Source organism: Malaclemys terrapin, chromosome 4, assembly GCF_027887155.1.
Source record: "Malaclemys terrapin pileata isolate rMalTer1 chromosome 4, rMalTer1.hap1, whole genome shotgun sequence".
Lineage (NCBI taxonomy): Eukaryota > Metazoa > Chordata > Testudines > Emydidae > Malaclemys > Malaclemys terrapin.
In genome coordinates, this window is record NC_071508.1 from 143,418,493 (window position 1) to 143,443,855 (window position 25,363).

Below are 25,363 nucleotides of genomic sequence, written 5' to 3' on the forward strand. Positions count from 1 at the left end.
GTTAGAAAAGACTGCAGAATTAAGTGGGGAGGTGACTCCTGACCCTTGGTACCCCTGGGAAGCATCACAGGTCTATCTAGCAGGGTCCCAGAGGGGTCTGCCCTTGGTCCAGTACTATTCAATATTTTCATTAATGACTCGGATAATGGAGTGAATACTATGCATATAAAATTGCAGAGGCCACATAGCTGAAAGAGGTTGCAAGCATTTTGGAGAACAGGATTAGAATTCAAAATGACCTTGACAAATTGAAGAATTGGTCAGAATTGAACAAGATGAAATTCTATAAAGACAAATACAAAGTACTACACTTGAAGGGAAAAAAAATCAAATACAAAACTACAAATGGGGAATAACTGGGTAGGCAGTAGTACTGCTGAAAAAGGACTGGGGATTGTAGTGGATCATAAACTGAATGAGTCAATGTGATACAGTTGCAAAAAAGGCTAATATTCTGCGGAGTATTAACAGGAATGTAATATGTAAGACAGGGAGATAACCATCCCACTACTCAGCGCTGGTGAGGCCTCAGCTGGACTACTGAGGCCAGTTCTTGGCGCCATACGTTAAGGCAGATATGGTCGAACTGGAGGGAATCCAGAGGACAGCCATAAAAATGGTATAAGATTTGGAAAATCTGACCTAGGTATGTTTAATCTTGAGAAAAGATGACTGAGGGGGAACCTGATAACAAGGGCTGTTATAAAAAGAGGACAGTGATCAATTGTTCTCCATGCCCACTGATGGAAGGACAAGAAGTAATGGGTTAAATCTGCAGCAAGGGAGATTTAAGTTAGATATTAGGAAAAGCTTTCTAACTCTAAGGGAGATTTTTAACAGGTTAGACAAAACACTTTTCAGAGATGATCTAGATATACTTTGCCCTACCTCAGCATGGGGTGGGGGGATTAAATGACCTCTTAAGGTCCCTTCCAGCCCTACATTCAATACTAAACAGACAGAGCTAGGAGACAAAGTAAGCTGCAATTATAGGCGGGATACATTTTAACAACAAGGATGTTTGTGTGTGTGACCTGCAAATGATTACGCCCCACTCCTTTCAATAATTCAACTTTAGCCCTGTGTGCATGCATGGCACAAGTTGCTAACAGAGGCATTCAAAATGTTAGCTTAAAACTTGAGATACAACATACAGAGTTTTACAATATGCAGAAGTTGAGCCAGTTCATTTTATTTGCCACTGTTAAAGCCACACCCAAAAACCACATCCAGGATAGAACAGCACCGTATGTAATCACTGAAACTTTCACCTCTGTCTCAAAATGATCCAAAGAGATTTAGTTGAGAGAAACTATCCCCATCTGAAAGAATGGATTGGAGAGGGAATCCCAAGACAGCTTCTTTCATCTCCTCATAATCCTCCAATTGGACTGTGGTATGCTCCCTTCCCTGAAACGCGCTCTACCTCTAAATGTCTCACAAAATGACCCAGAGGACTTCTAGCTAATCCTAGAAAGGAAGGTAGCCAAAGAGATTACATGACAGGGAGAGCCTCAAAATTCAACTAGAGTAGATAAATGTTCAAACTTTATGAAGATCCTTCCTTTATGGATTCAGCTATACAAAGGGACAAACTATACAGCTATACAAAGGGACTAGCACTAACTATAGGTATAATGACAAACGTAAGAGATCACAACCTGGCTCCCTATTTGAAAGATCAGTTATTGCATAAGCGTTACATCCAATTCCCAATGAGTATGCATGTGACTGTGGGGGATATCTATCATTAATTGGGCAGGAGTTAAAGCCTGCCTGGGTAGCTTTATAAGACTATGAAAGTGCTGATGGGGCACAATTCTGGCCAAACAGCCTGGATCTAAAAAAAAAAAAAACCACTTGGAATGGCATTTTTTTAAAGGCACTTTAGTTTTGCCTTTCTACTCCTATAAACAATATTTTCCATTTTGTTCATTCACACCCCATACGTAGAGGAAACTGCCTGCTAACAATCTCTCCTCTTGATCTACACAGACACAATGGTTTGCACTGTGCAAGTCAACAGGGGAATCCCACATTTGTGCAGTTTCCCTAGTCATTGAACAGAAAGTGTCTCCCAAAAAACAACAATTATATCTATGCGTCTGCACTTTGTACTTTTCTGGTAGCAGCACGAAACTGATTAGGACTGCAGGAACCTAGTCAGTAACGGTACATGCTGATGTTGTGATGGCAAGAGGCGGAGAGACTGACTGCAGGTAATTGAACAAGCAATCAGAAAGACCCTTTGCACACAGCTTGAAAAAGTAGTCTGGAGGAGAAGGAGAATGTTCTCATCGCCATCCACCACAAACCAGTAAAAATGAAACTGAAGTGCCTAGAAAACCAGATCACATACCTGTAAGGAGGTATTTACTATTTCTCTTTTCTTCTCCCAAAATTAAAAAAAAAAAAGTTCAGAGTAATTTGCCTTTTTCTACAAGGTGAACATTTCTGACCAAATTTGGGCAGAACACTCAGCTATTTGCTAGTGCAATGTCAAAACACAAAATTTGGTCTGTAAAGAATGGGGCAGCCATACTTGCTGTTAGGAGTAGCTCCTTCCCATTAATTCACAGTATACTTTTGGCTTAAATTAGCCTACTTTGCAAGTGATTTGGTTGTGCAGTAACTGCCCGGCTCCAACACAGAACTCATGTGCATGCTTCAAGAATGGCCCAGGAGATTAGCACTAATATTGCCAATCCTTTGATTTTATCTTAAGTCTTATATAATTTAATGTGTTTCTCTAAGCCCCAGCTCTTTGAGCCAGGCAAATATGTCAGAAGCTCAGCTTGCATTTAAGTGTCTAGCCCTCATGGGGGGCGGACGGGACCGACCTGACTCATGGTTTTTGAGTGTTTGGAAGTGGAAATAATATAGCTGCTGGCCACATGATTTCATCCCCCACCATATGCAAACTTGACAGACTTCCCACCCCTCCTTAGAAGATTCTGTGGAGGGGTAGAGAAGTCCAGCTAGCACAGGAATTAAAATGCTGGCTGCTTCTGTAGTAAACGGCACTCCAGGCCCAAATCCCAATGTACTCTTCTTTCATTCAGAGTAGGGAATAAAGGTTACAAGCAGCACCAACAGTACCAAGTATGAGAACAATCGTAATGACTGAAGACTCAAACTGGACATTTGTGCACGTGAGAATGTGCGAACCAAATGTGTTAGTGTAAGCCTGCCAAAGCAGCACAGAACTCCCACACATGCTGCATGCAGGTAAAACTGTTACTAGACTGTGGTAAACAGCTCTTTGTCACATGATGTACCATGCAGATCCCTAAGATTAAACATCTGAAAATGCTTTGTGTGCACAAAAGATGCCCCTTTACAGTTAGATTTTAAGATATATTTTTGCTTAAGAAGTTATTTATACAAAATCTATTGAGCAAGATAGATTTGGGGGAGGGTGCAAATAGTGTCACCTAGACAACAAAATTGCAGAGCTCCACTTCACGGTCCCATCACTCTCAGGCAATGCTTTTGAATAGCCATTGAATGCCAGTGTACCGTTCAGGTAAAATATTTAAACTACAAACACTTCAAAAATTACTTGCACAGAAATTTTCCTGACTGATCCGGATAGAACCAAGTTTTGGATCTACAGTGAAGATGTGTATGCATAGTCAATACACAGCAAAAACTCACTGTATGTAGGTTTAAATTTAGAAACTAATTTTAATACTAATATTAAAATAAGAGCCTGTAGGTCACTAGTTCAAATCCAGCCAAAGACAATAATGGCCGGAATTCAGTTTGGTGGTTTCAGTCCCATTTATAGTACGAAGGTGTCCATACACCAGAATTGTCACCTTTGCTGTCTCCTGGGCCTCCCCACAAAGACTGCCAAGATCACCAAGATCACCCTCCCTCACCACCTTCCCCTGAAAACAGAAACAGTCCCCACAAACCATGCTTGAGGTTCACTATTAGAGCAATGTAAAGAAAGCATGTGTGGCTTGTGAAAAAGCTGCACAACAGGCCAAAGAAGTTTGGGCTCAGTAACTGCCGATCCAGCATTTTTAAGCAGCACCAGAAATCACAAGCAGCTGATTTCTATGCTAAAAGAGTAAAGTCCTGCACGGATACAAAACTTATATCCAGAGATGAGGGTATCCAGAGCTGCAGGGCTCTACCGGGAACCACAGCGGTGAAAGCAGCGGCCCGGCAGGCTGCCACCCCCAGGAGCTAGTGCCCTATGCCAGCGGTGCCTCCAGCATGCCTGTACCACCCCCCTAGCCCCTGGTCACACTAGTGCTGTGGGCAGTGTGGGGTCAGTACAGCCACACGAGAGGAGCTGCTGGCTTTTGCTCCTGCGGTTCCCGGTAGAGTGCTACAGCTCCGTGGATACCCATTTATATCCACACAGAGCTCTACAGAAGAGCCTGAAACAACCAATGAAGAGTCAGCATAATTTGAAACTTTTCTTGGATCATCATGCAATATAGCCAGCCTAATCCACTCTGTAGCACAATAGTGTTTGGAACAGCATTACTACATCTCAATATAAAAAGACCTGGAAAAGTGACCCCAGCACAGAAATGACTGATGCCATTTGACTTGTGCTTTACTCACCTGATGGTGCAGGAAGAGTAAGTCCCTGTAAGAAAAGCCTCTCTCAAACATACCCTGAGCTCTGTAAAATGCCAAGGTGTAGTAGCAAATTGCCTGGTGGCTCCTCAGCCTCAGGCCCTGATTCAGCAACACATGCATTTAACTTTGTGACTTATGCACATATTTAAGTGCTTTGCCAAACTGGGGCTTACAAGACCATGAGTCAGTCAATGCCAGAGCCCAGGCACCATTAGGCCTACCTGTTACCTTTAGCTCCGGTATTAGTGAAATGAACCACCTCTCCTGTACGCAGAGTGGCCAGAAATGTGTGTCAGCAAAAAGAGGTTCAATTTAAGTTACCAGCAAAAAGAGCAAGAGTAAAATGCGTCTTCCCCTCAAATGGAAGGAGAACAACAGTTCATAATGTCCATATGGGTGGGCAAACAAAGCAGGAATACAAATTTCATATCCAGGAAATGAAGAGGAAGAAGAAGGCTGCTCATTAATATTCTGTGCAGTGAAAATTTCCATTAGTCTCTCACAAATGAAAAATGCAAATAGCGATGCTGAAGAGCTCGAGCAGAACAAAAATTTTAGTGTTAAGTTAGAAGTTATCATCAGGAACAAAAAAGGTTTCTCTGCTCTTTATTCGGTCTGAGCTTCTGGAACCACTCACAATGGGACACGCAGAAGCTATTGCTAGCGTACCTGATTTAGTCTCAGGTTTCTTAGATGCCAGAAAAGCCTGTCATCAAAAGGGTTTAAAAACGGTGTCCTTTTCACATCAGAAGGATCACCAGCTGCAATCCATTGCATCACTGGTCTCTGGCACACATCCATAGGCCCTGCCTCACACAGCAATATAAATAAACAAAAGCTCTTTTATTAGGGTTCGAAGAAAGTGCAAAGGAATAAGTTCAACCTGATGTATCTACCTGAATCTAAGTACTCAGAACAGTAAAAGGTTTTAATTACCAACTCACACTTGCTTTTTACAAAGACAATAAAAGGTAATAACTGGTATATTGTACACCTATTGTAGTGCATATAAAATGTAATATGGATGAGAGCTGTTCTATTAGCTAACTAGATGCCTTAGGCATACAGAAGAGGGAGCTTGGCAGGTGGTTAACTATTGTGATACCCAGATGTTCGGAGATACTGTATTTGAAGTCTGAGCTTTAAGATCATCATGCAGACTTCTGAAGAGTGACTTCACTAGCCAGTCTGAACTCAGAAGCGGTTTTATTAAAGAAGAAAACACAGTTTAAGAGTTTTTTCACACTAGAACTCCAATGTTAACTTAAAATATCCTATTAATAGGATGTGTCACAGTACAATATGCCTCTTAAATTCTGTGCTATATAACCACTATAAAGGAAAATTTGTGATCAAGCCAAACACAGCAGGAAGATGTGCGATGATGTATACTTGGATAGTTAGTATGTGAATCTCTCTGGTCACTCAATAACAGACCTAAAAGTGGCAATTCTTCAACAACAAAAACTTCAAAAAAACAGATTCTAACGTGAAGCTGCAGAACTGGAATTAATTTGCAAACTGGATACCATCAGATTAGGCCTGAATAAAAACTGGGAGTGGCTGGGTCATTACAAAACCTAAACTTAATTTCCACAATACTAATTTCTCCCTACTGTTACTCACACCTTCTTGTCAACTGTCTGTAATGGGCCACTCTCTTACCACTTCAAAAGTTATTTTTCCTCCTTTGGTATCCTGCTGTTAATTGATTTCTCGTTAGACTGACCTCACACTTGGTAAAGCAACCCCCATCCTTTCATGTATTTATACCTGCTCCTGTATTTTTCACTCCATGCATCTGATGAAGTGGGTTCTAGCCCACGAAAGCTTATTCCCAAATAAATTTGTTAAGACTCTAAGGTGCCACAAGGACTCCTCGTTGTTTTTGCTGATGCAGACTAACACCACTACCACCCTGAAACCTGTAAAATCAGAAGTGTTACATTTCACTTTATTAATTTCTGAAACACAACTACTATGAAAGTCAGTAAGTTGCTATAAATACAGAGTAACACAAACATGGAACTGTTACTCTGAAAGCTAAACAAAATAAATGCATCATGCTTGCATGGTGTCTGACAGACATACAAGTGGAACAGATTCTAAAACTAGGGACACTCAAACTTAGAAAACCCTGCTGCCAGACATCAATAGCCTGAAGACATCAGGTCCCAAACATTTCAATATTAATGCGCATCAGCCTGTTCCACTGAGGAAGTAACCGGATTGTGAGCTACTTGCAGCGTAGTGTGGAGGTGAAGTCATGACTTGTGAGGTCTGCATTTAAAGAACAGCAGTAGTTCTTAGCCTCTGATTAGGCAAGTCCTGAGGGCATTACTCAGTCTATTCAAGCTGAAGCCTTCTTCCCTTTACCCCAATCCATAAGGTGGGAGCAAAGGGGACAGGTGTGACCTATATTCTCCAGTCTGTAGCTGCATCTTACCCATTTATCCATTCTCCCCCCTACTTTTTACTCTTTTCTAAGTACTTCAGAATTCGACACAAACTCCAATCTTATCTCCATACTGCCTTTCATGGTTCTCTCTTGCTTCCTCTGCCTCTTTATACACCCCTTATTTCTCCACACCTCCTTTCTTCCAGATCCCTTTGTCTTTAAAAGGGGCATGCTGCTGTCCTGCCTATTCAGTAAGCCTCTTGTTCTGTGTGTTGTACGCCCCTGCAGGAGAATAAGTACTCTGGATAGGAAGCTGCTCAAAGAACATGCAAAAAAGCAAGCACAGGGCCTTGAGGGGAAAAAAAAGCCACCTCTACTTTCTGCTCTCCGCCTTTAGCCCCCAAGTCAAGGAGTATTAATCTAGCACTTTCGTCCACCCCTTTCACTATTCACTGACCGCCCCCCCGCCCCCCCCCCCCCAAGAAAAACAAAACACAGTGCTTTGTTAACAGAGTTGAGGTTGAGTAGCACTGCCTCATGCCCTTCCCCAGTGTGGATGAACTTAAACCTCAGAGCCAAGAAACAGAATTAAGGTAATGCGTGTATACGGCAGAACCTCAGAGTTACAAACACCAGAGTTACAAACCGACCAGTCAACCACACCCCTCATTTGGAACTGGGAAGTACGCAATCAGGCAGCAGCAGCAGACAGCAACAAAAAAGCAAACAGCACAGTACAGTGTTAAATATAAACTACTAAAAAATAAAAGGGAAAGTTTAAAAAAGATTTGACGTGGTAAGGAAACTGTTTCTATGCTTGTTCCATTTAAATTAAGATGGTTAAAAGCAGCGGTTTTCTTCTGCAAAGTAGTTTCAAAGCTGTATGAAGTCAATGTTCAGTTGCAAGCTTTTGAAAGAACCATAATGTTTTGTTCAAAGTTACGAACATTTCAGAGCTACAAACAACCCCTATTCCTGAGGTGTTCATAACTAAGATTCTCCAGTACATATACATCCCCTCAAATCTGTATTCACTACAGCCCCTTCACAGTTCAGAGGACTATCCAATCTGAACGTGTGTTTTGGTCCCTGTGCATAATTCCAAGGGGTGGAGTTTAAGTTGGGGATATACAGTTACGTAAGTTTAGTCACCCTCTATGTTCTGGAAGGGCATGAGCAGCAGCATAGGTGGGGGGGGGGGGAGCAGCCGCTCCCCTGAGCACTCACTCGGCACTTCCCAGCACGTCCAGGTCTTCGGCGGCACTCACTTCGGGCTCCGCTGCATGCATCTTGAGGCGGCGGCTCCTGCCCCCCCCCCCCCGCCCTCGCTTTGTGGCAGCCAGGTGATGCTCCTCCCTGTGCCCGCTGGGGGGCGCCTGCTACCTTGTGGCTCCAGCGCAGGTTTCCCACAGGCAGCTCCGGGTCTTCGGCGGCAATTTGGTGGTGGGTAATTCGGCACGGCAGGTTTTTCAGCAAGACTTGGCTTTTTCTTTTCTTTTTCTTTGCTGCTTTGCAGCGGGTGGCGCCTTTTTTTCCCCGTGTTCGCTCCCCCCTGCTCTTAGAACCTGGCTACGCCACTGGGCAGGAGATAGAGCTAGGCAAACTTAGTTTTCATTAATATAGAATTGACAATGCATCTCCCCAGCTTGAGAAAATAGTGGTAGAGAGACTGAGGGGCATACCGCTCTGAGCTCCAACCTCCTCCTGGAGCTTTTATGTCCTTGTTAAGCTTGGAAGGGCCCTGGGGAGTGGGAAAGGTGGGACGGCTACAAGGACATGCACCAGTTGGACATACAAAGGGAGAAGAAACAGTGGTGCTTGAGTCTCCTACCCCAAATCTAGGGTTAGTATATGGGGAAGGGGTTTCTGCCCACATTTCTGCAGTATAAGGCTCACAGAGGTATGAAGTGGCCCATTCATTGCAATAAGATGTTCTCAGTTGGATGAAAATGAATGACTTCCCTTCCACAGTAGCCCCACATCAACATACCAGCTTCAGATTCCAGATACAAAACTGCATTGGATACATCAGACTGTCCCAGGGGGGACTTGGGCAGATGGCATTAGGGGCAGGACTTGTTCCCTTAAGTCCACACGAGTATGTTTTTCAGTTTGTGTCACTCAAAGGACTTCCTGAGGAAACAGCTTGTAGAGATGTGAACTGTCTGTTTAAAAAAAAAGGTACTAAAGATTTTATAGTATAATAATTCGAAATATTTCTGAAGTGGTCCTTGGTAAAGCTGAATAGCTGAGCTCAGTGACAGTCCCACTAAGTTTTATGAGGGTCACAGCCTTAGTTTTGTCCTGGCTTTGCACCAAAAGTTTTAAGAATCTGAAAACATTAAAAAGGAGTATACTTTGTGGGGACTGCATCTTAGAAATCCTCTGACCAAATGACTACAAATTTACAAAACTTTCAAAAGGACCTGCTATTCAAAGCAGAAAGCCGGCAGAGAGTAGTAGTAGTGTGCCCAGCAGACAAAATTTAAACTCACTCCTTGGGGGGTGATCAGGTTCAATGGCTATATGTTGCACTGATCTACCTAGTGACTAACATCAAGCATTCCTCTATATACTCGTGCATGTTCTGCAAGATTGTTGCTATGTTGCAAGCAAAAGTCACACTCCCTCTGGTGTGACACTTCAGTGTCAGCAGCCTACAGAACCAGAAAAACCCCTTAATATTTTAAAACAGGGTTTGCCCAGTGCGTCAGTGGGTGCTGGACAAAAGCCAAGAGCAAACCCATTTGGGTGATCACTTTTCAGTGGTGATAGTATCCATGCAATAGTGAGAGCCACATGGCAAGAATTGGAAAGTTTACTGACAGGACCTTTAACCCTCTGTGACACACTGTACCTCGGGGGAACACCCTGCATCCCCATGTTCATCCTTATGACTGTGTGGTATTCAATGCAAACTGTGTCATGTCGGGTGTCTTCGGAAGGCTCATGATGCACTAAGCATTGTTGTTATAGTAATGTTATAGGTTGTAATTTCATGTATATAGTTGAGGCTGAAAATGTGTCCTCTTGGCTTAAAACAAGCCCAGGCAAAACTCTCCAGGAGCAGAGGGGCAGGTCACACCTCATCAGGGCATGTTTGGAACAAACCCAGCCTCACAGGAACAAAGGACAATGGCCTAGGCAGCAACAAAGGATCTGCTGGACTCAAGTGAGTCGCCCCCCCTTCCCTTGGTCAGTTTGGGACTACGATGAGGTAATGCTCACCTGGCTCTGAAGGGGGGGGAGGGGCAAAGCCAAGAGGGAAGAAAGAACAGGATAAAAAGGAGAGACATTTGCCATGCTCTTCCTCTCTCTTCCACCTTCATCTACAGACATCACCACCAAGCGACTGAAACGCTGATCAAAGGGGAGAACCTGGCTGAAGAGCAACCGGACAGACTGTGGTGAGAAGCATCTAAGTTGGTAAGGGCACTGAAAGTGTTAAGATCAGCTTAGAATACATTTTTGCTTTTATTTCATTTGACCAAATCTGACTACTTGTGCTTTGACTTATATCCGCTTAAAATCTATCTTCTGTAGTTAATAAATGTGTTTGTTTATTCTACCTGAAGCAGTGCGTTTGGTTTGAAGCAGGTCAGAGACTCCCCTTGGGATAACGAGCCTGGAACATATCAATTTCTTTGTTAAATTGACGAATTCATAAGCTTGCAGCGTCCAGGGGGCATAACTGGACACTGCAAGGCAGAGGTTCCTAGGGTTGTGTCTGGGACCAGAGATATTGGGTAGTGTCATTCAGTTGTATAATCCAAGCAGCGGCTGGCCAAAAGTGCTCACTCACGTAGCTAGGAGCAGCTTACATGCTAGAGCAGGGGTGGGCAAACTACAGTCCGGGGGCCGCATTCAGCCCTTCGGACATTTTAATCTGGCCCTCGAGCTCCTGCTGGGGAGCAGGGTCCAGGGCTTGCCTCGCTCCACGCGTACTGTGGCTCTGCGTGGTTCCTGGAAGCAGCGGCATGTCCCCCCCCTCCAGCTCCTACATGTAGGGGCAGCCAGGGGGCTTTGCACACTGCCCCCGCCCCAGGCACCACCTCCACAGCTCCCACAGGCCAGAACTGCGATCAATGGGAGCTGCAGGGGCAGTGCCTGCAGACAGAGCAGCGCACAGAGCTGCTGGCCATGTCGCCACGTAGGAGCTGGGGGGGGGGGGAGGGGAGGACACATGCTGCTGCTTGAGGTAAATGCTACCCGGAGCCTGCACCCCTGACCCCCTCCCGCGTCCCAACCCCCTACCCCAGCCCTGATTCCCCTCCCACCCTCCGAACCCCTCGGTCCCTGCCCAGAGCCCAATCCCGTACCCTAAACTCCTCATTTCTGGCCCCACCCCAGAGCCCTCACCTCCTGCCACCCTGCAACTCCCAATTTTGTGAGCATTCGTGGCCCGCCATACGATTTCCATACTCAGATGTGGCCCTTGGGCCAAAACGTTTGCCCACCCCTGTGCTAGAGGCTGCGCATGAACAGTCCCGGAGTGGGGGTTCTCACAGCACAGTAAAGCTGGCTCCCGGAGTCGAGGATTGCAGTGACCTAGCAGATCACTGGTCCAGATAACTCCAGGGGAACGTCACACCCTCCATCTCTGCACATATTCACACAAGAACCTTGTCCATAAATTTGCACCATTAACCCTACTACAGGCCATGAGAATCCACAACACGTTTCAAGACAAATCTGGGTATGCCTGTGAATTTTAAAGCATACTGAGGGGAAAAAAAAATGGATCTTTAAAAAATGCTCATCTCAGCTTTATGACGCAGCAAGAGTTGCCCCTGCTGGCCCCTCAATTTCTACACCCACCCCGTCCGTTAGTCTCATGAAGACCAATCAGCAAGTGGGAAAGGGAAAGGAAGGGGTTTGAGAACAAAGACACCCTTCATTTTTTTCACCACTTGTGTTGCTGGCTGGGTGACAGCAGTGATCACATGCAGCTGGAACTGCTGCATCCCTCTTCAGGGAGATTTTGCTTCCCTGGTGAATGGAAGGCCACCCTGAAGGTTGAGAACTACCAGGTTAGATGACTGCATCCATTTCTTAAATTCAGCCCAATCTCACAAGAACAGTGTTGCCATAAAAGTTGCAAGAATTAGCAAGTTTTGCAAGATTTGGTATTTTTCTTAAAGCCCCAGCTCCTAGTGTCCCACGAATATGTGAGCGTGAAGAACATGGGAGATATCTGTATAATATTCATAAAATTAATGTGTACCTCTGTCTATTTGATTACGATCATGCTGTCTGCCACAGGGCTGCAAAGAGTTAACTCAGTCCTAGGTGGGTTTTGCATATCTGCAGGAACCAGACTTAATGGCTGTAGATATTTAAGCACTTTCTTAAACTGATAGTACAGGTTCTGTTTCATCTGTACACGTAGCGGACAACCACCTCCTAGCTTAGGACAGAGCCTTCAGGCATGAAATCTTAAACAGAGTATTTAGAAAATGTTACAAAATCAGCCAAGAAAGGTCTGCAGAAAGGCAGATGGAAGTCAGATCTCCAGCTGTGGAAGCGTGCATGGCATAAGCTGAGCAACCCCCAACCCCAAAATATTTAAAGCATGCTTTGTTATTTTAACCCTTGTCACCAATTTCTATGTTCCTATAGATAAACAAATACTTGGTTTTCAAGAAGCTGTTTGGCGTCACTGGATTCTCCTACTGATCGTAGGGGAAATCACTGGCAATCACCAAATCCAGTTGGGCCTGCTAAGCAGACATGGTTGGTGCAACGCGATCTGATTAAAATATGACGATGTAGATTATTTTTGCTACCACTGTTATATAATTGCAACAAATCTTGTACAAAGTGTGGCATGTAAGATGTCTATGGAAGAATTACGGTTTGCTGAATATGATTGTGCTATTTGTATACATGTATCATTTTTGTATTTGAAGTTATGAAAATTAACTATATCTATATTTCAAATATTTGCTCCTGTGGTAACACCCACAAGGCATTTAGCCTGCACATCTAAGGACTATTCAAGTTAAATGGTCCATCAAGGAACTCTTAACTCACAATGGACCATGGGAGATGCCTATCTACACTTAATGGACTTTCCTGTGATGGCCTTTACTATGACTAAGTGAAGCATGCATGAACATGTGACTTGCCCATGTGACCCCAAACACCAACTTGTCCCCTGTAATTTTTCACAGTAAGAACAATGGGATTCCCTTCACTTGGCAGAAGCTATAAAAGGCCCTGGAAACATCTCCATTTTGCCTCTTTCCTGTTCAAACCTCTGGACTATGAACTTATACTAATGGGAACATTCTAAGCAAAGGACTGAACACCTTCCAATGATTTGGAAGCAACCAGAGCCTTTAACAAGCCAGCAGTTTATTCCATCACTGCTACAAGCCTGAACCAAGAACTTTGCAATTACTGTATGTATTTGATTCCTTTAGCCAATTTTAACTCTCACCTTTCTTTTTATAAATAAACCTTTAGATACTAAAGGATTGGCAATAGCGTGATTATTGGGTAAGATCTGAGTTATATATTGACCTGGGTATGTGGCTGGTCCTTTGGAATCAGAAGAACCCTTTTGTTTGATGAAATTTATTTTAAATAACCACTCATTAAGTCTAGTGTCTGGGTGTTGAATCCATGTCTGGAATACCTAAGGAGGCTGCATTTCTGACTTCTTGTTAGCCAGTGTGGTGAGACAGAAGTTTACTTTTGTTGCTGGTTTGGTATCTCTCAAGGAAGAATAACCACCAGTTGTGGGGTGTGTCTGCCCTTTTTCCCAGCAGCTTGTCCTGAATTTGGTGTGGTCAGTTGTGACCCATGGAGGCATGGTGACAGTTGGTAAACAGGGGTACTGTAACCTAGAGATCCAGTTCAAAAGTGGGTTGAATCATGGGATTTCACTCAGAAGTGCAGGTGTTGGACCTGTACAAAGTGTTACTTGTAAAAGGGCTCCAATAGGGCAGGAGAGGGAAGAGAGGCAGGTCAAAGATACAGTCCATCCTGAACCATGACACAGAATCTTAGCTTTTTATTTCTCTTTCTTTCTAATACTCATAGTTGTGAAACATAGGTTGTGACCCAAGTATACTCTAAAGGCTTAAAAACCAAGAAGGTAGGTAAAAGGCACTCAGTTTTTTCTTCTTAAATCTCAATTCTGTTCATCTACTGACTCAACCAAATATGAACACTTAAGACTTTTTAAATATACTGAATATATTTTAGCTAACTGGACAGCTCTCCCCCCCCCCCCCCCGCCCCAGCTCACCTCCACTGAGCGCGCCATGTCTCCGCTTTTCCCCCTGGCTCCCAGCACTTGCACCACAAAACAGCTGTTTCGCACAGCAAGAGCTGGGAGGGAGAAGGGGGAACGCAGCAGGCTCGGAGAAGAGGTGGGGGGGCTTGAGCACCCACCAGCGCAGGGAAAAGTTGGTGCCTATGTGCCTCATTATTTTGATGTTAAGAATTTTATTAACTCCCTTAAACCAAATAACTGCATTTTCCAGCATAGTGCAAATATAGTAGGTTTTTTGCTAGATGTAAGGAGACTATCTTCACCTTTACCACAAAGTTTATTTTGTGAGACCACAGACCATCCCCTTGATTAGCATGAGTTCTGATCATCCTTCATCTCTCCATTTAATTCTGTTATCTTTTCAAGATAGGCTTCTTGTATGGCCACCAATACACCTACCCAGTTTCTTTTCAGGATGGAGACTTTTGTACTTTGTGTATGCTCTTATATACTTCTTCACTGCTTGACTTTATCATTTAGCTTCAATTTGCTCAAGAAAGCTGTGGAAGCTTCCATATTTTCTTCCAACGTACTTAAACAGAAATTACACATTCAAAACCCATCACACGATTGCCATAGATGACCTCTGAACAAAGAATAAGAAGCAGCTGAATGTCTAGAATATTGAAATTTCCTGAATTGAACAAGTCCAAGTTCAAAATTCATGGAGCACAGCTTTGTCTTTGATTCTTGTCTAGACATCAAGATTTGTCACTTTGAATAAAATGTATATAGTCTACCATTCATTACAAAGAACAAAAACTAGTCACAGTTCACTGTGGGATGTACCTTGCCCATGTTTTAGGATTTCTCAACCATCGTTTGAAATAGTGCAAGAAAAGAGGCTCTTTAAAAAATAAATCTTACCCACATTATATAAGAAAGTACATCTTCCTAACTAGTACAAAACTTTCCACCAAGAAGAGTCAATTTTGTTTGACCAGGAGGCTCATGCTACCCATGCTTCCCTCCCATAACCTATGATGGACTTGAAGAAAAAAATCCCACATCACTGAATGCACATGCACACATATGCAAAGCCATTCATAAATCGAGATATTAGAGACCTAGAAAGAACAATTTCTGCATAATAAATTGGCAACTCTCTTTCGGAAGAGGTGTCAGTCAAACTTTTTTTTTACATCCTAGTGTTTATTATATTGCAGGTTACTAAAATAAGGGAAATATTTGTATGCATCACAGGTAGTTACAGTCTCTTATTCTGTGCTTCATATAGCAAAAATGAAGATTTATCACCGATGATAAATTACACCATTTGTATGGAAGCAAAAGGGTCAGATATGAATTAATCTGTTGTGAAAACTACTCAGCTCAAAATTAGGGTTCACGTTTAAATTACAACTAAGAGTATAGCTAAAAAGAGAAGCCACTGTAGGATTTTTAATCAGGCTAGTTCATTTCAAGTCTAAACACTAACATAACCGAAATGATGGCAGCAAGGCAGAAAAAGAAAACAAGCACACCACCCAAAAAAGTAAGTTATCTTCAGCCAAGATTATCAGAAAGCAGAGACTCTCTCCAACTGCCACATACCTTGGATGCTTGGGGCGTTGATATCACATGAACAGTGCTGGGTTTGACTCCATTAGCCTTAGGTCGCTTATAGAGAGCAAACCTGCTTTTCCTACGTCCTCTGTCACCATTAGGGAGGGAGCCATTGTACCTAAGAACAAACAAGAAGTTCATGTTTATTCCATACCCTTTGGCATGCAGCAGGGAAGGGAAGCAGAGTTGGAAATGAAACTATCAGATCATGCGCCATAAAGATTACAAAGCAGGAGGCAGCACACCCTGGAGCAAGAAAGTTCACTTACTAGATAGAACCAATGAGTACAGCTTTCAATTTTCTAAAGAGTGTGAACAAGTTGGTGAATCTGAACTTAACACTTTCACTTCTCTTAACAGATTTTGTTACATGCTAAGAAAGGCTGACCCTTGAGTGCAGCAACTTTGGGCTTGTCTACACTGGCAATTTACAGCACTGCAACTTTCTCGCTCAGGGGTGTGAAAAAACACCCTCCTGAGCGCAGCAAGTTTCAGCGCTGTAAAGTGCCAGTGTAGACAGTGGTAGCTACGCCCCTCATGGAGGTGATTTTTAAGAGCACTGGGAAAGCTCTCTCCCAGCGCTCTGCCACGACCACACAAGCCACGTTAAAACGCTGCCATGGCAGTGCTTTACCGTTGCCAGTGTAGACTAGCCCTTTGAGAATGCTGGTTTTACAAGCTATGGAAACATTTCTGCACCTCTGTATTGGAACACCAGTCTAGCCTTAGGACTCCCATCATTTCTGTACTTTGAATAAAAGAAGAACAGGAGTACTTGTGGCACCTTAGAGACTAACAAATTTATTAGAGCATAAGCTTTCGTGGACTACAGCCCACTTCTTCGGATGCATATGTGGGCTGTAGTCCACGAAAGCTTATGCTCTAATAAATTTGTTAGTCTCTAAGGTGCCACAAGTACTCCTGTTCTTTTTCCGGATACAGACTAACACAGCTGTTACTCTGAAACCTGTACTTTGAATGCAATTCTAACTTTTCTGCACATTTTATTGGAAGAGTATTGGAAGTTTTTGCAACATTTGTTTTTCCCTTCCCTTCTCCAGAAACCACTGGGGGAAGGGGAAATGGTTTCCGGAAGTTCTTAAGTCTTAGAAGTACATCCCACTGAAAGAAGGGATTTATGCTCCTAAATCACTTAGGCACTTCAAAACCTACTAATGAGGTTTGATTCATTATTCTGGAAATTTAAAACCTCACCTCCTCGTCAGTGAAATGAGACACTTGAATGAAATCATTAATGAGGCTTCCTCAGGAATACAAGCTCTTTGAGCTCTGGTCAAGTGAAAAATTCCCTACCTCCTTCCTTTCTCTCTACAGAGAGCAGCCCCAAAGTACTGGTTAATCCAGAGGAAGGTGATCCAACATCAGCGAGAATACAGCTTCCTCCAAGGAACGGATTCTTTTGGGGTGCACAAGCCTCAAAATGCCTAGCTTTCCCAAATCCTTTGGTGAGGAAGATTCTTATTGCAGTCCTTGTGCACAATGCAATGTACTGTGAGCTCTCTGAACAGACTAGGTTCAGCTTTATAAATATGTCCCCCAGGTTTCTCTTTCCTCAGTGCAATTAACAAAGATGCCTCTTCATAAATCAGTTCCTGCCCATTAAAAGAGAAAAGGGTCCTGTAGAAAAATATACTATCATCATGTAATTAAACTATACCATAATGCATATGTACAAGGTGGCCAAATAAAAGGTTGTACGGGCAACTGTAATTCTGGCATTTCCTAACTTGAGTGTTCACTTTTGCAGTCTAAATGTTCTTTTAGCATTTATAGATATACGCACACATAAAATATCATCATCTACACAAGACAGCAATACCTGTGAAATATGCTGCCGGGTTTTAGCTTGCCTCAAGACAATACTCTTTCTACTCAAGGTTTCAAACAGGAAATAGCTACCTTTGTAGAAGTAATAACTCCTTAGAGATCACACAAAGATAATTAGCGTCATTTTACGTTCTCTTGCATTTTTTAATTAAAGTTTTGCTATGCAAACAACTGAATGTTTAGTACCAGATCCTAGTAGGGCTACTTGATAATGGAGAAAGATATGGAACACTGCAGTTTCCATGTAAGAACAGTCTCAGTATTTTAAGTACACTACAGGGTTATGCTGGAAAAGGTTATTTTGTCTGAGCTTCCTATATTGCATGACTTTTCTGCATTAGCTAAATAACTCCTACCTCTGACAGGTTTCAGAGTAGCAGCCGTGTTAGTCTGTATCCGCAAAAAGAAGAACAGGAGTACTTGTGGCACCTTCGAGACTAACAAATTTATTAGAGCATAAGCTTTCGTGGACTACAGCCCACTTCTTCGGATGCATAAGTGGGCTGTAGTCCACGAAAGCTTATGCTCTAATAAATTTGTTAGTCTCTAAGGTGCCACAAGTACTCCTGTTCTTCCTCCTACCTCTGAATGATTGAGAGGTTTTAATGGAGATTTTTAGCTAGTATTTTCCGTCCATGAAGCTGCAGACACACCTCTTTTGCTCTTGTAATTCACTTGGATTCTCCTGATCACAGATGGCATGTTTTCACGAAGATCCAAATCATCTCTTTTTTAAATACAGAAAAATTAAATTAGTGGCAAGATATAAGGTACATCTATAAAGATGTTGTCTTACGACAGTGAACTATTTTATAATGATTCCCTTCCCAAAATGCAACAGCAGCTTACAAAGTATGTGTGGTAGAGTCTTATAAATATACTGAGGTGTACAAGAAGTAGAAAAATCTACTATTTAAGCTTTGACATTTATAGTGAAGCCAAAGGGCTAGAAAAATGTTTCCATTTAACGCCTAAAGGCAGAGAGTTGCACTAGGAACAGGGACAAATATTTATGTTATGCTTCAAATTTTAGTGCAGCTGCTTTTATTTTGCCTCCAGGACTGACAATCTAGAATATCAAATACAGTTACTAAGTGTGCGTGAATGTTATATCAATGCTTAATGTCAGGGAATCTCCCTCACTCCTCAGCACAAGTAACAGTTTACATATAATGTGTATATCATTTCTCTAGGCACATTAACACTTAAATGTGAAAGATACAAACATATTATTAAACTCCATGAAAAGCCAACCTACAAAGTCTAAATCCTCTCAACTTCACCAAAAGCCTGTAGCAGATGTGATTTGCAGCAAACCTAGTCTTTGGAACTTGGAAGAAGCAAATTCCAGAGTTAAAGGACCTTTAATTAGAACACCTGCTCATGTGCAGGTTTTCTGGGGACCCAGTTGAAGAAAATTGTTGATGCCCGTAACCCAACGGAGTTGGCGATGAGGGGTTTGGGGTGTGGGGGGTGAGGGCTGCAGGGTGTGGGAAGGGGCTCTGGGCTAGGGCAGGGGTGCAGGCTCTAGGGTGGAGCTGGGACTGAAGGGTTTGGGGTGCAGGAGGGGGCTTCAGACTGGGGCAGGGGGTTACCTCCAGCAGCTCCTGGTCAGCGACGTAGCTAGGGTGCAGAGACAGGCTTCCCACCTGTCTTGGCACTGCGCTGCGCCTGAAGTGGCCATCAGGAGGTACGGCTCCTAGGCGGAGGTGCACAAGTGGCTCCACACAAGCGGCTCTGCATGGCTCTCACCCGAGCTCCCATCGGCAGGTTCCTGTCCAATGGGAGTGTGAAGCTGGTGCTCGGGACAGGGGCAGCACACGGAGCACCGTGGCCCCCCTGCCCAGAAGCCAGACCCACTGCTGGCTGCTTCCGGGGTGCAGTGCGGTGTCAGAACAGGGAGGCACTAGCCTGCCTTAGCTGGGCAGCACCGCCGACGGGACTTTTAACGTGCCTTACATGCCGCAACCCAGTACTGGGTCGCGACGCAAATTTTGAAAAACGCTGTCCTAGATGTCCTAAAGTGTCAGGGTAAAGCATGCAGAAAAGATGGCTTCGGGGGTGCATCTACACTAGTTTTCTGCTTAAAAGTTTCTTGGTGGTAATAATGGTGGGAACGCTAATTAAGACCTGCCACTGGCTTTTTAAACAGCACCATCTAACCCTATGGGATAAGAACTTTGCTGGCAGCCTGTCTGTCAACACTCACCATTGTAAACACAAGTGGCAACAAGCTTCAGAAGGAGAAAATGTAGACAAGGCCACAGATGTACAGGACCAAATCCATAAAGGCTTTAGAGACCTTGAATTGTATCTAGAAACCAACTGAAAGGCTTTGGAGCTCCTAGCTCTGACTGTGTGCACTTGGGCGTACCACTTGTATCTCCTTTCCACTCTATGAAATAGGGAATATACTGCTGTAGTTACCCCTCACAAGGGCATTGTGATAGTAAATACTTGTATAATATTTTGAAAATGCAGAGTGCCATGGCAGCGTTACACAATCATGTAATAGTAGTAATGCTATGCAATTTAGGGCCTCAAAAGGCATTTTAAAAAGATAGGCCAGCAGGCAATTAGTTTCCCAGATAGGTTTTCCATCGTGAAACAGCAGCAGTTTTGCTTTCGTCATTTGCATCAATCTAGTGACACAAACTTCACCGTGTACAGAGACATTTCTTAGTACAAGTCTCTCTCTGTCACGCCACAAACTTAAATCAAAATGCCTTTCCCAGTTTAATTTGGAAAGGACTATAGATAGATTATAGACCAAGAAGTTACAGTAGCTCACAACAACTAGCATGACAGATGTATGGTTTCTCCCCACCGCAATGAATAATCTGAAATCTCTATGGCGAGGAAGTACTTGACATAGCTTTCAAAGTAAAGTCAGAGGCAAAAGACAGCGGTGACCCTCTTCAACATGACAACTTATTCCATTTTAACTTCATATATTACTGTGCAATACAGTCTGGGCACAATAATTAGCATTTAGAGTTAGAGACTTACTTGAGATCTGTTATGCAGCATGACTGTTAACTTCATTGCTTTGTACAGGTGTGGTTGAAAGAGGCCCTTTGAGTTCTGGTTGATTGGGAGGCCCTCTTATTAGAGCACCTCTATTTGCTTTTTTGTGAATGGACTAATAAAAGACTCCCACAGAAGTACCTTATTTGGTGGTTATATTAATAAATACTGGAACTTCTAGTTTACATTTTAAAATACCGACAAGGGAATATTTTACATCATTATACAATAATGAGGATTTTCCCCCCATTTTGGATTACATTGAATGATATTTACCTTTGTAGATAGGGAAGCCAAGGCTTACTTTTTCAGAAAATTTAACCTCACATTGTTTCAGCACTGCCTTTTTTACTTATTACTCCCTCTGAAATAGATATTACTGCATCATAAATGTATTGACCATGTCTTATTTCATTGATATTTTGAGGTAAGTAGCAGACAGAATCATATTTTGGGTTTTTCTCAAGTGTACAAAAACAAATTAGTCTAATTTGAGAGCATTGTCAAGTAGTGGAAGAAGGGGAATTCAGTACTTCTGTAATCTATTAGCAGGATGGCATCCAAATGAATGTATAGTGTCAGTAAGGGTACTACCCTAAATCCCCAGGAAAGCCCACTTGAACCGAGGATAGATTTGAATCCTGCCTTGTCTTCAGCCATTTGTACCAGTGAAAGCTCCTAAAAATGCCAGTTTCAGAAGTCGCCTGGGTCACCAGGCTGCTACAGAACAATTTGGAAATAATCTTAAAAGAAAACAAACAACAAAAAACTCACTAATCCTGCCCCTGTAGTGAGTGAGTCAGTCAATCCATTCTAGAACACTATTTGAATGCTCCTCCAACTAAGAGCTCTGCTTGGTGGAATACCATTCAATGCTTTATGGCAAACTGCAGAGGGCTGCACAAAAGCCACTAGCATAGATAGTTTTTAGGGATGGGGGAGGAGAGGTTTGTGTTTGTTTTAAAAATGCTACTTCTATTAGCACCTCAAACAGCTGCCTTGCAAGCCTGAACAGAGCACACAGCTCTCCTTTTCATCCTAAAGGGAAAGTTTATCCCATGATATTGCACATGCTTTTTGCAATCTACAACATTGCTCACTAATGAAAGAATTCATTTACGAGATATTACAGCAGAGAACAGATTTAACATTTTTATTAAAGCTAAAGTGTAAAAAATGATACAATACATAGGTTGAGAAAAAAAGAGTGTCTGTACATGTGGGTATAGTGCTTAGATTATCCACAAATACAAAAAGGTTGTTTTTAAAGTCATAAGATACATATTGTGCATAATCAGCAATAACCCAAATTTAGGTGAATAGATTTAACAATACAGTTTAGATATTAGAATCCGTACTATAGTTAGAAGCAAAAGTACAGCTTAAATCTATTTTTAAAAGGAAATTTTACACCTTAAAATTGTAAAATTTCCAGGATGTACAGAGTAGCCCCTGAACTTAGAGTAAAATCGCATAAGGATTTTTAAGACCCAGAATCTTTCACAGCAACTTGAAGATTACTTGAGAATAAGGAATGAAATCTTTGCTCCACTTTTCAAGTAGTTATTCTGATGATACAGGCAAGTGAAGCTGGCATTTTCTGATCATTCAGAAGATCAAGCTGTACTTTGAACTGTCAAGAGCAACCAACTGTAATGTGGGTAAGAAGGAAAGAGTCCAGTACATATATGCACTGTAGCAGCCTTCTTACTACAGGAGAGACAGGCCTGTGTTACCTTGACTGAATTCTTTGGGGCAAGGTCAATCTTTGTTCTGTGTTTGTACTGCACAGAGTCTTAGTCACTGTGCTGGTCCGTGAGTAAGACTCTGGGGTGTTACAGTAATACAAGTAATACTTTAGCGAACACAAAAAGGTAATTAATTCACTGATATCCCTCTTCTACCCAATAAATCACTACCAACCAAAAAGAAACAAATCTAAAAACCCTACCTTAAAGAAGGCCAGAAACCCTATGAATCCACTGGGGACTTTGCTACTGCCAAGAAGGGGAAGGTGCTCTAGATACTATGGTGATGAGCAGCTGAATAAAATGAAGATTAGACACAGGCAGTTCATTTCATGGCAGATAACCAGCAGAACATGAGTTTCCAGAGCAAAGCTGTGGCCAAAAGGGCTAATGCAATCCTTGGATGCATAAACAGGGGAATCTCAAGTAGGAGCAGAGGCTATTTTTCTTCTACCCTGTTTCCCCGAAAATAAGACAGTGTCTTATATTAATTTTTGCTCCCAAAGATGCGCTAGGTCTTATTTTCAGGGGATGTCTTATTTTTCAGAAATGAAAAATGCCTTATTATCGGTGGATGCCTTATTATCGGGGAGGTCTTATTATCGGGGGGATGCCTTATATTACAACGAGAGGCAAAACTGTAAGTAGGCCTTATTTTCGGAGGATGTCTTATTTTCGGGGAAACAGGGTATCTGCCACTGGTGCAACCACTGCAAGCATACTGTGTCCAGTTCTGGTGTTCACAATCAAGAAAGATGTTGATAAATTGGACACGGTTCAGAGAAGAGCCAGGAGAATGATAAAAGTATTAGAAAACGTAGATTACAGGGATAGACAAGGAGTTCAATCTATTTAGCTTAACAAAAAGAAGGTTAAGGGGTGACTTGATTGAAGTCTATGCATACCTACCTGGGGAATAAATACTTGATAATGAGCTCTTCAGTCTACCAGAGAAGGGTATTATATGATCCAGTGATGAGACAAATTCAGACAGGAAATAGGCATATTTAGCCACTGGAACAAATTACCAAGGATTGTGGTAGATTCTGCATCACTGGCAATTTTTAAATCAAGATTGGATGTTCTTTCAAAAAAGATATAGAATCATAGAATATCAGAGTTGGAAGGGACCTCAAGAGGTCATCTAGTCCAACCCCCTGCTCAAAGCAGAACCAATTCCCAGCTAAATCATCCCAGCCAGTGCTTTGTCAAGCCGGGCCTTAAAAACCTCCAAGGAAGGCGACTCCACCACCTCCCTAGGTAACGCATTCCAGTGTTTCACCACCCTCCTAGTGAAATAGTTTTTCCTGATATCCAACCTGGACCTCCCCCACTGCAACTTGAGACCATTGCTCCTTGTTCTGTCATCTGCCACCACTGAGAACAGCCGAGCTCCATCCTCTTTGGAACCCCCCTTCAGGTAGTTGAAGGCTGCTATCAAATCCCCCCTCATTCTTCTCTTCTGGAGACTAAACAATCCCAGTTCCCTCAGCCTCTCCTCATAAGTCATGTGCTCCAGACCCCTAATCATTTTTGTTGCCCTCCGCTGGACTCTTTCCAATTTTTCCACATCCTTCTTGTAGTGTGGGGCCCAAAACTGGACACAGTATTCCAGATGAGGCCTCACCAATGTCGAATAGAGGGGAACGATCACGTTCCTCTATCTGCTGGCAATGCCCCTACTTATACAGCCCAAAATGCCGTTAGCCTTCTTGGCAACAAGAGCACACTGTTGACTCATATCCAGCTTCTCGTCCACTGTGACCCCTAGGTCCTTTTCTGCAGAACTGCTACCTAGCCATTCGGTCCCTAGTCTGTAGCAGTGCATGGGATTCTTCCGTCCTAAGTGCAGGACTCTGCACTTGTCCTTGTTGAACCTCATCAGGTTTTTTTCGGCCCAATCTTCTAATTTGTCTAGGTCCCTCTGTATCCGATCCCTACCCTCTAGTGTATCTACCACGCCTCCTAGTTTAGTGTCATCTGCAAACTTGCTGAGAGTGCAGTCCACACCATCCTCCAGATCATTAATAAAGATATTAAACAAAACCGGCCCCAGGACCGACCCTTGGGGCACTCCGCTTGAAACCGGCTGCCAACTAGACATGGAGCTATTGATCACTACCCGTTGAGCCCGACGATCTAGCCAGCTTTCTATCCACCTTACAGTCCATTCATCCAGCCCATACTTCTTTAACTTGGCGGCAAGAATACTGTGGGAGACCGTATCAAAAGCTTTGCTAAAGTCAAGGAATAACACATCCACTGCTTTCCCCTCATCCACAGAGCCAGTTATCTCATCATAGAAGGCAATTAGGTTAGTCAGGCACGACTTCCCCTTCGTGAATCCATGCTGACTGTTCCTGATCACTTTCCTCTCCTCTAAATGTTTCACAATTGATTCCTTGAGGACCTGCTCCATGATTTTTCCAGGGACTGAGGTGAGGCTGACTGGCCTGTAGTTCCCCGGATCCTCCTCCTTCCCTTTTTTAAAGATGGGCACTACATTAGCCTTTTTCCAGTCATCTGGGACCTCCCCCGATCGCCATGAGTTTTCAAAAATAATGGCTAATGGCTCTGCAATCTCACCCGCCAACTCCTTTAGCACCCTCGGATGCAGCGCATCCGGCCCCATGGACTTGTGCACGTCCAGTTTTTCTAAATAGTCCCGAACCACTTCTTTCTCCACAGAGGGTTGGTCACCTTCTCCCCATGCTGTACTGCCCAGTTCAGCAATCTGGGAGCTGACCTTGTGCGTGAAGACAGAGGCAAAAAAATCATTGAGTAAATTAGCTTTTTCCACATCCTCGGTCACTAAGTTGCCTCCCTCATTCAGTAAGGGGCCCACACTTTCCTTGATTTTCTTCTTGTTGCTAACATACCTGAAGAAACCCT

At 43.1% G+C, this 25,363-nt stretch overlaps 1 protein-coding gene across 1 annotated transcript in view; it reads right to left on the reverse strand.

Moving 5' to 3' along the window:
* The window catches only part of PELI2 (pellino E3 ubiquitin protein ligase family member 2), a 112,522-nt gene that overhangs the window by 57,568 nt on the left and 29,591 nt on the right, over positions 1-25,363 (reverse strand). Inside the window, exon 2 of the mRNA XM_054024753.1 lies at positions 15,837-15,966. Coding sequence (XP_053880728.1) covers positions 15,837-15,966 — 130 coding nt within the window. The remainder of the gene's footprint in view (positions 1-15,836; positions 15,967-25,363) is intronic.